Source organism: Manis javanica, chromosome 11 (assembly GCF_040802235.1).
Source record: "Manis javanica isolate MJ-LG chromosome 11, MJ_LKY, whole genome shotgun sequence".
NCBI classification, from domain to species: domain Eukaryota; kingdom Metazoa; phylum Chordata; class Mammalia; order Pholidota; family Manidae; genus Manis; species Manis javanica.
In genome coordinates this window covers 66,548,183-66,561,924 of record NC_133166.1, presented here as the reverse complement: position 1 = coordinate 66,561,924, position 13,742 = coordinate 66,548,183, and the positions used below count along the sequence as shown (strand labels likewise).

At 47.9% G+C, this 13,742-nt stretch overlaps 1 protein-coding gene across 1 annotated transcript in view; it reads left to right on the top strand.

Moving 5' to 3' along the window:
- LRP4 (LDL receptor related protein 4) overlaps window positions 1-13,742 on the top strand; it is a 55,839-nt gene that overhangs the window by 6,579 nt on the left and 35,518 nt on the right. The window contains exons 2-13 of the mRNA XM_017675105.3: window positions 6,554-6,700; window positions 7,877-7,993; window positions 8,252-8,365; window positions 8,657-8,773; window positions 9,093-9,221; window positions 9,440-9,559; window positions 9,982-10,107; window positions 10,702-10,827; window positions 11,025-11,159; window positions 11,490-11,615; window positions 11,935-12,165; window positions 12,996-13,152. Of these exons, the coding sequence (XP_017530594.3) occupies window positions 6,554-6,700; window positions 7,877-7,993; window positions 8,252-8,365; window positions 8,657-8,773; window positions 9,093-9,221; window positions 9,440-9,559; window positions 9,982-10,107; window positions 10,702-10,827; window positions 11,025-11,159; window positions 11,490-11,615; window positions 11,935-12,165; window positions 12,996-13,152 (1,645 nt within the window). The remainder of the gene's footprint in view (window positions 1-6,553; window positions 6,701-7,876; window positions 7,994-8,251; window positions 8,366-8,656; window positions 8,774-9,092; window positions 9,222-9,439; window positions 9,560-9,981; window positions 10,108-10,701; window positions 10,828-11,024; window positions 11,160-11,489; window positions 11,616-11,934; window positions 12,166-12,995; window positions 13,153-13,742) is intronic.

The window sequence follows — 13,742 nt, the reverse complement described above, 5'->3', positions numbered from 1 at the left end:
TTGCCACTTACCCACTTCCATCTCTTCCTGTGATCGGTCATTCATGCCATCCACTTAACCCATGGGGGTGGCACTACAGCTGGGCACAGAGTAGGGTTTTTAGATATCTCAAGCCTTGAAATAGCAGGGCTTAATCATGTGGTGGCTGGATAAGACAGTCTGGGTGAGTCAAATTCTATAATAGTAATAGCAAGAGCTGTCATTTATTTGAGAGTTTAGTATGTGTCAGACAGTATGCTAAGTGCTTTTTGCAAATTAGTTAATTTAATTCTCACAACCTCCCTATGGGGTAGAGGCTCTTATCCTAATTTTCCTGATGAGAAACTAAAGAATAAAAAGATTAGATAATATGCCCAGGGTCAAACAGCCAGGAATTAGCTTAGTTTTGTTCTCGTATTCTTAACATTATGCTCTTCTGCCTCATAACTATGGAAGCTGACCATTTAGAACTTCTTTTCTGTGTTTAAGAATGGCAAGAAAGGGCTGAACTTGCTGACACCAGTAATCATATGTCTGATGGTCTCCCTTTTCAGAGGAATCACTAGGAGAAGACTTCACCTGGTAGATTTTCAAACCAGGTATGGCTGGCCTCTAGGGATCTAGGGACAGAAATAAGTAGAGTCATTGCATGTCAGTATCACAGCCTGATAATAAAGCAAGTGAGAGAACCCTTGCAGGGGAAGGGCATGAACTTTACCTGAGTCAGAATAGAAGGCCATCTTGAAAAGATTTGTTTTCTTGAGTACAGGTTAGGAAGGAAATAACTACTTCTATTTCTGAAGTTCTGGGCCTATCTTTTCCTTCGATTCCAGCTTTCACAGGACTCTACAGGAATGTATCATTCATTCATTCATTCATTTTACAAACTTATGTTGATCATCCACTACATACCAAACGTTGAACTATGCACTGTGAATATAAATACAAAGCTCTGTATCATACAATTCCAACTGCCTAGAGGCTTATGGTCTAATAAGTGAACAGTGATCCACAGTGGGCTGAATCTATGCCATAAGAGGAGGCACAAAGGACCTCTAGGAGTAGGGGCTTCAGTTCAACTGGGGCTGCATGGCCCAGGGATGGGGCAGCATCAGAAAAGGATTCACTTCCTGGCCTCCTGCTGCCCTGCCCTTATCTTTTTTGGTATTTGTTCTGATGTTTTCTCTGCAAGCTGTATCCTTTCAAATAGCAGCTGTTTATTGGTACCCAGGTCTCTTCAGATTCCAGGTGTCTCTTGAATGACGTTACATCCATTTCCACGTGGCTCCTTGCTGTCACTCCTTTCATTACACCAATTTTGACTTGCTACATGGGCATCTCTTTCAGTGGGAGACAGCCAAGTAGGCTGTCCAAGGAACTGAAATCAGTGGAATAATCCCTTGATTGGCCTGGATGTAGTTTAGGGTCATTTCAAATAACTTATCCTCATTAAATAAGGTTTCTAACCTCACCATTTCCATCAGTGGACAGGAGGAGAGAGGTGAGCTTTGGTATAAGAAAAACATCCTTCACTTACATGAGTGATGATTCCTCCCTTTCCCGTTATAATCCCTTCACACGGGGGTAGCTATCATACCCCCTACACTCACAGGACACTCCTTAAGTGTTCTTTCTGGTTCAACTTGAAAAGGCTGTTCTGTAGCTGTGTATGTGCACTGTCAGCTTGGGCCTCCACGTGACAGCTGTGGTCACTGTGCAGCTTTCTCTGGGATGATGGAAAGCAGTGCCTCTTTAACTTGAATGTGCATCAGTGTCACCCGGGAAGCTTATTGAAAGTCCAGATTCTGAGATCATATTAAGAGAAAAATACCAATGGGTCAGACCAAGACTGCCATCCTGGCCCTTCTACTTATCCCATGACCTTGCCCAAAGCAGGTGACCTCATCTACTAATGGGCATTGCAGAAACTACTCAGGTTCTTGTAAAGATTAAATGACAATGCAAGTGTGTATGCAAGAGTAGCTTGCAAACTATAAAGAGAAACTGCAAAATAAAATTATTTGTTGCCAGAAACTCTTCCTTTCTGGACCAACATAACACTGAGGCACTGATTCAAAGGACAGGGGCTCCAGACTGTCCCTGCTTCATTACTATACCTCAAGGCAAGGGAAACTGGTCTTGATCCTTAGCAGTAACCAGGAGAGGTCACTATTTGAGATCCATAAACTCACTGCATATTGGCTAATCAAGAAAGTGTAAAGGACAGGGACCCAGAAGTCCCAGTGTTGTAAATTCCCTTTTTTGACCTCAGGGTTTTGGAAATTCTCATAATAGCAATACTGCATAATGGGAGGCAGTATAATGAAGTGATTAAGAACAGCAGCTCTGGGATCAACCTGCCTAGGTGTGAATGCTGGCTCTAACCCTAGTGCCTGTGTTACCTCCCTGTATCTCAGTGTCCTCAACTATAAAGAGGTGATAATAATAACAATGCCACCTCCCAGGGTTGTTGAGAGCATTCAATGACATAGCATATGAAAAGCACTTAGAAAAGTATCTGGAGACCTCAGTAAATGATGGTTGTGTTATATGGAGTTTTTGCTGTATACCCCTTCTGTGCTAAATTTACATGGATTATTCAATTTATTCATTATAAAACCCTTTGTGGTAGAACCATTACTATTATTCCTGCTTTTATGGGATGGATGAAGAAACTGAGGCTTAGAGGCATTAACTAACTTGCTCAGAGGTGTAAAGTTAGTGATTTGAATTCCAGTCTCTGACTCAGAATCTATGCTCTCTACTCCCATGCCATGCTGTGTCTGGTATACCAGATGAATGTTGCCCTTCTTTCCTTCAAAAGAAAGCAGTGAGAAATTAGTAAGGTGGTTGAGGTGAGGGGGATGAGATGCATAAATGACGAGATTTTGGTTAACCTCTCAGGAAGACCCTATGAGCACAGTAACATGAATTCCAAAAGCTGGATGACTTGATGATTGGGGATAGTGAACACTTTGGGGAGAGTTCTTTTCCTTGCTGAATCGCACCAGGTGGAATAGAAGCCCCTTGAGGCTGAGGAAGCTTGCCAGTGTGTGTGGCTGGCAAATAGCTGTCAAGGCCGTAGACACAGCTGGGCGTCCTGACCCACAACTTCTTGAAATGAAGACTGAGTTTTGCCACCCACAGTCATTTGTTTCCTTTCTTCAATCACCATTCTTTAGTTAAAAAGGGTTAAAAGCTGTTCTTTATTATCACAGCCAGGACTAGAGAAAAAAGTGCAGAACTTCCACCCCCCGGGATCCCAGAGAGGCAGCGGCTGGCCAGAAGAGCTGGCTTTTTGGAGTGTAATGTGTCTGTTCACTGTATGAAAGCCCAAGCCATGAGGTCGCCTGATGGTGTCTGCCTGACCTTCACAGGATAACGTTCAGATGTTGCTCTGACATGCGGGAAATTGTGACTCTCCAGCTGCCTGCAACTAACTTGATGCCCACCTGGTGGAATGCTTTGTTCCTGAAGTCTGCTTGGGGAAATCAGGACTTCTTTTATCACTCAGTCAAAGGTGGGGGTGGAGCCCTAAAAACTGAAGGAAACTACAACAACCAAAACCCCCTGGAGGAAGGATCCTCTTAACTGCCTGTATGCCTTTTGACTTGCACACAGTGCCAGAATACTGTTCTTACTCTCCCATTTGTGGCACTCAGGTTCATAAAGTCAGAGTCTTTTGGAAAACTTCAGCCCCAGCATGTCCACACAAGCACACTCTTATCATGCATTTATTGAGGATCTTTGGTGTGCCAAAGCTCAGGGTTAGCTTTTGTCTACATTTATCTCATCCAATCCTTATGGCCTTTTTACAGATGAGGAAACTGAGACTTAGGAAGCTAAGTGACTTGCACAAGGCCACATAGCTGGTCAGTAGAGCCCAGGTCTGTCTGCTCCAGGTCCTGTGCTTTTTCTTCTCCCCTTTCCCCCATTCCCCCACTTCATCTCTGTCCTTGTCACCCCCTTTACCTCAAATTTCTCATTTGTGGGTTGCTCCTGCCTGCTGTGTGTGGCTAGCAGCATTTCTCAACTTCTAGTGACATTTTGGACTGGATAATTTCTTTACTGTGAGGGCCTGACCTATACAGACATACCTTGGAGGTATTGTGGGTTCAATTCTAGATCCCTGCAATACTATGAATATTGCAATAAAGTGAGTCAAATGAATTTTTGGTTTCCTGGTGCATATAAAAGTTGTAAGTTATATTTATTACACTACACTGTAGTCTTTTAAGTGTGCAAAGGCATTTTATCTTTAAAAAAGTATATACCTTAATTTTAAAATACTTTATTGCTAAAAAATGTTAACCATTGTCTGAGCTTTCAGCAAGTCATAACTACTGATCATAGATCACCATAACAAATATAACAAAAAAGTTTGAAATATTGCAGGAATTACCAGAATGTGACACAGAGACATGAAGTGAGCAAATGCTGTTGGAAAAATGGTGCTGATAGATAGGCTTGCTAAATGCAGGGCTGCAACAGACCTTCAGTTTGTAAAAAAACACAGTATCTGCAAAGTACAATAAAATGAGGTTTGCCTGCACGTTATAGGATATTTTACAGCATCCCTGGCTTTTATTCCCTAGATGCCAGAAGTACCACCAGTCAAAACGTCATCACGTATTGCCAAATGTTTCCTGGGGGAAAAATCATCCCTGGTTGAGAACCACTGATTTAGCCTTCTCCTTCCTCTTCACCAGTCCTCCCATGAAGGGGATCTGCATGTTGAGGAGCCCCATTGCATGGAGTCCTCTGGAATTCTTATGCTTTGCTGTTTCATCCAGCCAGATTTCCCTAAAGTAGCACCTGTAATTGTGATGAGCTAGTCCCACTACAAAAGTTCCCCAGGCTCTGGTGTTTAAAGTCTGAGTTAAAAAGCCCTCATCTGTCCTCAGTGCTCTCAGAACAGGCCCAAGAAGGTAGGGCTGTGGCTGGGGCAGCAGGGTCTTCAGTGATTCTCTGGGGAAGAATCCTCTGTCCCTCACTTCGGCAGAAAGACCTGGGGCCTAGGGGTGGGGGTAGGGGCAGGAGTGCTGGGCTTGGAGTAAGGCCTTCCTGTGAGGTATAGAGACGCTGCACCTCTCAAACAGATTTCCTTGATTTCTGCAGGAAATCCTGCATCTTTTCGAGGGCAGCTGATTCCCCTAGCCTTTGGAGGGGGAGGGCAAGGCCTCAGTTGAAGATTTGGTGAAAGCTGTAGTCCTTCATCCCAGAAATGTACAATTTGCCTGTAGTTTCAAGGGTTCACAGATCCCAAAGGCCAGCTAAACCAGTCATCCATCCATCCATCTGCATGTTAGGAGCTCCTGCCTTAAGCTCACACTTACCCTTGGAATTGAAGTGAAGAGGGAGGGGTCTAGGGCTCTCTCCTTGCTTTTGGAGGGGATAGCAGTACACTATTTAATTCTGAGCCCTAAATCCTAAGCTAGGCTGAGTAACAGTAATGTGAGGTGAGGATGTACATTAAGGAGATGAGCTGAGAGAGAGGCTGGGTCCAGTAAATAGGACAGGAAGACAGTAGCTATTTGAGAGCTGATTTCTTCCCTGTTCCAGCCCAGCCTGAGGGCAGGGCCCAGCTGAGGAGAGGAAGAGGAGAAGAAAGCAAGGGGGAGAGATGAGCAATGAGCGATGGCCCCCTTCCTTCCCAGCTGCTACAACCCAGCGGGTTAGATGAATGCTGGGAGGGAGGAGAGTGACCCTGGCAGAACCCTTTGTTCCAGTTGAGGGTGGAGCAGAGGCACTGAGCCGTTCACAAGCCATCCCAGGGCATCCTGCTGGGCATGCTGGGGAGGGGGCACAACAACTGGTCATGGGACTTGGCCAGGCAAATAGCTCATGCTCAGTAGGGAAGCCCAGCTGCGTGTTGCTGAGACGGAGGGAGGGGCTGCTTCTGCCATCCTTCCTCCAGCTGTGGCCTGTCTCACAGACAGGAAGGCCCTAACTGGTCCCAGTCACTTTGCCCTAAAGTGGCCTGGTCCCTTCCCCCTTGGCTCCACTGCTCCTGGTCCCCCTCATCAAAAGTGAGTTCTGACTAGGAGACTCACAGCAGCCTGTGCTCCCCTGTGTTGCTAAAGGGGCTCCAGCATTTCAACTCCAGTATTATATCTTTCCCTCCATAGCCAGCATCCATCACACTGCCTGGTGTGATGCAAAGCCGAGGGGAGCCTGGTCCTGGACTGAGGCAAAAGCAAATCTATCTCAACCTCTCTTTGGAGGGAAGGATATAGAGGCTCCCTGCATCACTCCTTCTGCCCTCTGCCCCCCTTCCCCAAGAGCACCAGCTCCTCAAGTGGCATCGTTTGACTCTGAGCCTTTGAGGGTGCTGTGCACAAAAACCTGTCATAGAGGAGGTACCCAGACCGTGAGCCCGAAGTCAGCTAACCTCTTGAGCATTTGTGCTTTGGAAAAGGGAGAAGGCATGATTATACGGTATGCATCTCCCCGCAGTGTCACCATGGTTCCCTGGGTGACAGCGCCCCTGACTAGCCTCTCTACCTTGCCCCCTGGAATGGGCTTTTGTTGAGCTGGAGCTGAGCACTCACTGGTACCTTTTCCCTGCTCCCAGGCCTAGCTGGCAGCCCCGAGTGTACTTGTGGTCGGAGCCACTTCACGTGTGCAGTGAGTGCCCTCGGCGAGTGTACCTGTATCCCCTCCCAGTGGCAATGTGATGGAGACAACGACTGCGGGGACCACAGCGATGAGGATGGATGTAGTAAGAACCTCCCCACCAGGCCACAGTGGGAGGTGGTGGAAGAGGGACCTGGGGGAAGGGAGCAAGAACAAGTCTGAGGGAGTAGTCTGTGCATCTGCTGTGTCAGTCGCAGAGTGTTGGACTCTTGCAAGGGTGACAGATACTGACAGATAGGCAGATAGGTAGCTTCTTCCCAATATATGGCTCCAACCCTTCTGTGTTTTCTATATTTCCATGCATATATGTCCAATAAAATAAACTTTTAAACAAGTAAAAAAGAAAATATCCTTAAAACTGCAGTAGTCTCAAAAGATCTCTGTATTTAGGTGAATATGTGTTTGTGAATTACTATTGCATATTTGTGCATTCTTGAATGCGCATATTATGTACAGATACAGATTATTTTTGTGTTCCTTCCATTTATGTTCTGTATAATCACACCTTTTTTAATAACCCAAACTTTGTAAGAATCCTGTTTTCTCTTTAAATCTCCCTTTTCTCCTAGTGTAGCAACATATGCACAAGGGGCTAGGGTGTCTTGTCTTGCATATATGGAAATCTCAGTGCTGAGCCAGTTGTCTGGGTTTAAGGGTGCAACCTCCACCCTGTAGCACCTATGTATGAAGGTGGCTAATTAGTCTCATGAGAATAAACCTGCAACCTGAAGATTATTAACCCTAACCAGTTCAGCTAATTGTGATGATGGCAAATGCCTCACTTGCATCTAGCACCGATACATGCCTTATCTCAAAAGACCTCAGTAGGCTAAATATAATTATCCCCATTGTGTAAGAACCTACAGCTCAGAGAGGGTGGCTGACTTGCTCAGTGTGAATCTGTACCGAGTTCTAGAACTGGAAATTGAACCCAGATGTGTCAAAGTAAAAGAAAAAAAAGGAACACTTTTTCTTGCTTATACTTTTCTTACTGCTTTCTCAAAGGTTTTGAGTTCCTTGGGCTGTTCTGCCCTGTGAACCCCCCTCACCACCATTCTCTGCTAACATTCTCACTTCCTAGCTGCATTTTCTGCTTAGCTTCTGCATTAGCTGAGGACAGGTGAGAAGTCTGTGAGGAAAGACTGCAATTCAGACGGGGAGACTTGGAACAAGGTGCTGGGAAAGGATTTCTGGCCAGTTGAGCCTGCTTGAGCCAGTGTACCAGACAGACTCCCTTCTGCCTTCTTTTCCCGGGACTCAGTGCTGCCCACCTGCTCCCCTCTTGACTTTCACTGTGACAATGGCAAGTGCATCCGCCGCTCCTGGGTGTGTGATGGGGACAACGACTGCGAGGATGACTCAGATGAACAGGATTGCCGTGAGTGCTGGCAGGGCCAGGTGGCTTTATCAGGGATGGGAAGGGATTTTCAATCAGAAAACAATGCCCAGGCCCACGTCAGCCCTGAGTTCTTTGGCTCTTTGTCCTGGCCTTTCACCAGCTCTCCTGGGCAGATAAGCCCCCGAGAGACGGTGGGCAGCATTGGAGCTGCTTGGTCGCTCTGCTCCCCAGGCTTTCTGTCGGGCTTCCAGGCACTGAGCCCACTGCCTGCAGTGCCTGACCACTCTGTGCCCACAGCCCCCCGGGAGTGTGAGGAGGATGAATTCCCCTGCCAGAACGGCTACTGCATCCGGAGCCTGTGGCACTGCGATGGTGACAATGACTGTGGTGACAACAGCGACGAGCAGTGTGGTGAGGGGTGCTCGGGGAAGGCAGGCAGGCTGGCCGCTGGATGGCCTGGCCATGGGTGGGGAGTAGGGGCAGAGCAGTCCAGACCCCTTGCCCTGGACCTACCACACAGAAGCCCAAGGCCCAGGCTCCCAAGGGCCTTGGCTTTCTCCAGAAAGTCTGCACTGAATCTGTGGGGTCTAAGAGGGACTGGGTCAGATCCCTAGGGGTTGCCCAGGTGGGAGTCAGGGAGGATAGTGCAAGGGTTTGTCTGCAGGGCTTCTACAGGATTACTGTCCCATCGTTTCCCCACAGATATGCGCAAGTGCTCTGACAAGGAATTCCGCTGCAGTGATGGAAGTTGTATTGCTGAGCACTGGTACTGCGATGGTGACACCGACTGCAAAGATGGCTCTGACGAGGAAAGCTGTCGTGAGTGGCCCCAGAACTGAGGCTTGTGGGCTGCAGTGGGGCAGAGGGCTCCATCCCATGTGCTGAGGGCCAGACTGAAGAGTACATGGACAGTGAGCAAGGAGGGTAGTTCCTAAGAAGCAGTTCCTCCTAGGGTGGGAGCAGGTTCTCCAGGTGGGAAGGCAGATCTCCCTTTGGCCCACTGGAATATGGGAGTATGTAGGTTCTTTCCCAAATGAAACCTGATTATCTTGTCCCGTTTAACCTGATTATCTCTCAGGGCCCCTCTCCTCTGCCAGGCCCGAGTGTAAGCCCTTCCCCACCCTTACCTTCCTTCCAGCCTCAGCAGTGCCAGCTCCCCCCTGCAACCTGGAGGAGTTCCAGTGTGCCTACGGCCGTTGCATCCTTGATATCTACCACTGTGATGGCGATGATGACTGCGGAGACTGGTCGGACGAGTCTGACTGCTGTGAGTGCTCTGGCAAGCTGGTGGAGGAGGGGAGGCCAGGCTGGGAGGAATTCCTGGAGTAGCAAGGCACAGATGCCAGCTGGGGCATGAGCTCAAGGGAGGAGTTTCTGGATACCTTAGTCCCTCTTGGGCAGAGATGGAGGAACTGGGGTGCTGGGCTGTGGCTTTTTGGTCTGCTGTGGACTGGCTAGAGACAGAAGTCTGTCATGTTTCCCCAGCCTCCCACCAGCCCTGCCGCTCTGGGGAGTTCATGTGTGACAGTGGCCTGTGCATCAATGCAGGCTGGCACTGTGATGGTGATGCAGACTGTGATGACCAATCTGATGAGCGCAACTGCAGTGAGTGGGGTCTGGCACCAAAGGTCTGGGCTGGAAGTAGGGAAAGGGGTTGTGGAGCCAAAAATCCACCACCTGTAAAGCTTGAACACAGACTGGGCAGGATCACCATGTACAGTTGTATAGGTTGAGCACTGCACAGAGTCCTAAGTCCAAAGGGATGCCAGTAGCACAGTAGACTTATATACTCTTTATTATGTAGATTTATATACTTATCTTGGCAGTTCTCAGCAGATGGCAGTAAAATGTCTTGAGGAAAGGGCACCTTTTTCTGATTTGTGCAAAGATACCATAGATAGACCAACTGTGACACTGGTGTCAAGAAGAACAGCATAGGTCCTGGCATAAAGTACAGTGTTGGGTGGCAGGAGGGAGCTTTGAGTTAAAACAGAGCCATCCTTTCATTAGGCTTTTGCTTTGTCCAGCCACCTCAATGTGTACAGCAGAACAGTTCCGTTGTCGGTCAGGCCGCTGTATCCGCCTGTCATGGCGCTGTGATGGGGAGAACGACTGTGCAGACAACAGCGATGAAGAGAACTGTGAGAACACAGGTAGTTTCCATGGTGTCCACTACCCCTTAACCCACAGTTAGGTTGGAGGATGGGGTGGAAAGTTGCTGCTTGTCCAGTTGGGCCAACACAATGCTTTAGTAGATCTTGCCTTGGCCTGGGTCTTTCCTGCCCTTCTCAGTTACCAGGGTCAAACCCAGGGGCATTTTTTGACCTTCAGCCTATGGCCTGGAATACAGTATCAGGGCTGTGAGTTTCAGTTGCTGTTTACACTCTTAACTCACATACAGCAGCGCCTGTGGCTCTGGCCTAGTGAGCAAAGACTGCTGTCTGTGGCTAGCAGATCCCACAACCACTCCCCTAGCCGCATAGGGTGCCAGACACACAGTGTACTCTCGTTCTGTCCCACATCCCTCACCTTCCTAGTGTGCTGTCAGGGAGAGAAAACGAATGCAGATATGCAGCCAGCTCTGTCTGAGCTGTTTCCTGTCTAGGACCCCAACCCTCCCACCTTGAGTCTCATCTGTCTCCAGCTCCCCCTAGAAAATAACAGGCTCCCATCCTTTGTTAACCCAAGCCCTGCCCTGCTGTGACCTGACTCTCTCTCCCTCCCCACTTCCCTTCTTCCCCATCCAGGAAATCCCCAGTGTGCCCTTGACCAATTCCTGTGTTGGAATGGGCGCTGCATTGGGCAAAGGAAGCTGTGCAATGGGGTCAATGACTGTGGTGACAGCAGTGATGAAAACCCACAGCAGAACTGCCGTGAGTGTCCCCAGTGGGCAGGCCTGGCCCATAGTTTGTGGCTGAACCCCACCCATTCAGTTCAAAGAGATCCTCCTGAGGCACTCTGCAGCCTCTGGAGCTGTTCTTTGTGGTCCAGGTGGAATGCCAACTTGGCTGTCTGGGGGAGGATTCTGGGCTCAACTCATCTGGGCTCAACTCTGGCTTGGCTGGCACAGGACCCTGGATGGGTGAGGAGAACTGCAATGTGAACAACGGTGGCTGCACCCAGAAGTGCCAGATGGTACGGGGGACAGTGCAGTGTACCTGCCACACAGGCTACCGACTCACAGAGGATGGGCATATGTGCCATGGTAAGCAGGGCCAGGATCTGGGCAGGTTTATTCCCTATGGGTCTGGCATTTGACAGACACGACCTCATTTCATCATCACAGTAACCTCAGGAAGTGGGATTATCCCTCCCACTTCACAGATGGGATGTAACTTACTAAAGGCCACAGAGCAGCAGAGTTAAGATTCCAGCCTAGGTCTGCATGACCTCGGAAGCCCTTACCTACTTGTTATATAGCCTTCCACTAGGCTTGGAAAGTAGATGGGTATGTGGGAAGGAAAGCAGCTAGTCAGCCTGGGAGTTGGGTTGGGAATATGGCAGGACAGAGATCTGACCCCACCCATCTCCACAGATGTGAATGAATGTGCTGAGGAGGGGTATTGCAGTCAGGGCTGTACCAACACCGAAGGGGCTTTCCAGTGCTGGTGTGAAGCAGGCTATGAACTCCGGCCCGACCGGCGCAGCTGCAAGGCTCTGGGTAAGGAGTGTTGGCATTTGCCTGAGCATGGAGACAGCCAGATTATCCCCTGATCCAGGATTTGCTGAGGTAGAGAGATTTTCTATCTTGGTAAAATGGAACTGGCGGTTGCATTCTGGGACCCAAGAAAAAGCCTCTGGGCTGGGGAGGGAGAGTATACCTTGAAGGCTCCTGCTATTCTAATACTGATGCTGACAGCTTGGGACATGCCCTAGTGGGCAAGGGCCCCACCTGTCAGAGGTACTGGGAGTGCAGGCTGAGGGGTACCAGGGGTGGCTCTGGAGCCCACTGGGGGCCCCATTTCTATGCCACGTCCCAGGGCCGGAGCCTGTGCTACTGTTTGCCAATCGCATCGACATCCGGCAGGTGCTGCCGCACCGCTCTGAGTACACACTGCTGCTCAACAACCTGGAGAACGCCATTGCCCTTGATTTCCACCACCAGCGCAAGCTTGTCTTCTGGTCAGATGTCACCTTGGACCGTATCCTCCGTGCCAACCTCAATGGCAGTAGCGTAGAGGAGGTTGTGTCTACAGGGCTCGAGAGCCCAGGTAGGGAACAGGCCCATGGGAAGGGACAGGGCCACACCATGAGCAAAGCGACCATGGAAGGAACAGGCTAGTGGCTTGAAATATTAGGCAGTAGAATATCTTTCTCTCCCAGTGAAATCTTGGATGGAACTCTAATACAGAAAACATTTGGTGGTATACATTAATTTTATAGGTTCAGATTTATAACCTTTACTCATTTTTTAGCTCAGTGAGAATGAGACTGTTTTGATAAATGTAATCACTTGAAATCAGAGATTTATGGATGACAGTTAAAATTCTCTATCAACCTTAGCATCCAGTTTAATTCTGAATTTTGTTTTGATTGCTTAGTATTAAGGATTTTCTGATCAACCCAGATAAATATATCCAAAGGTTTATAGATTACAAAAACCAATAAATCACCTCATACTCTTAGGCCATTCTACAAGCAGTTAAGTGGGTTAGAATTTGGTATTGAGCATATTTGATTCAAATGCTTATGGAAATCCTGAAATAGCTCTACAAAACTAATTTGCAAATCCCTGGAGCCAGTGCAGTGGGGGGACCCTGGGTATGGATCAGGGAGCCAGGATTCAGGTAGTGGAATATGGTTAGCTGAGAGGAGGACACACATCACTTTGACTTCTATGTGCCTGTTTCTTTATCTCCATGGGGTTTATAGTGTCTAGCCCACAGACTGGTTGTGCTGACTAAACAAGTTAATAAATGTAAAACTGTTGGAAAAAGCCTGGCCCAAGAAACTGCTTCATGCTAGAGTTTTCTCTTGTTACTATCACACATAGGAGCCTGGGCTAAATCCCTGACATATTTCCTTTGCCTCTTTTCACCAGGGGGCCTGGCTGTGGATTGGGTCCATGACAAACTCTACTGGACCGACTCAGGGACATCAAGGATTGAGGTGGCCAACCTGGATGGAGGTCACCGGAAGGTGCTGCTATGGCAGAACCTCGAGAAGCCCCGAGCCATTGCCTTGCACCCCATGGAGGGGTGAGTTGTGTCTCAAGCTCCCAAGTCCCTCTTGCAACCTCTAAGGACAGTCCCCAGGCGACCTGGACTTTATTTGGAAACATTCTCACAGTGTGGTGTTAACAGCATGGATTCTGCACCCAGACACACCCTGCTTTGAGTCCTGGCTCTATAGAAACTGACTGGGGCCTTGGGCTAGTTAGCCTTTCTGCTTCCATTTTCTCACTTCTAAATTGGTGATGAGAAAACATACCTACCTCATAGCTGTATGAAGATTACATGAGACACATTTTTTAATAGAGGTGTAATTAACATACAAATTATATTTAGTTTCAGGTATACAACATAATGATTCAGTATTTGCTTATATTGCAGATGATTACCACAATAAATCTAGTTAATATCCATCAGCATGCAATAGTTACAAAATGTTTTTTTCTTGTGAGGAGAACTTTTAAGATCTACTCTCTTAACAACCTTTGTATATGCAATAAAGGATTATTAACTATAGTCACCATGCTGCCCATTATATACCTATGACTTATTTATTTTACAACTAGAAGTTTGTACCTTTTGACCCCCTTCAACCTGTCCAAAATGAGATACATTTT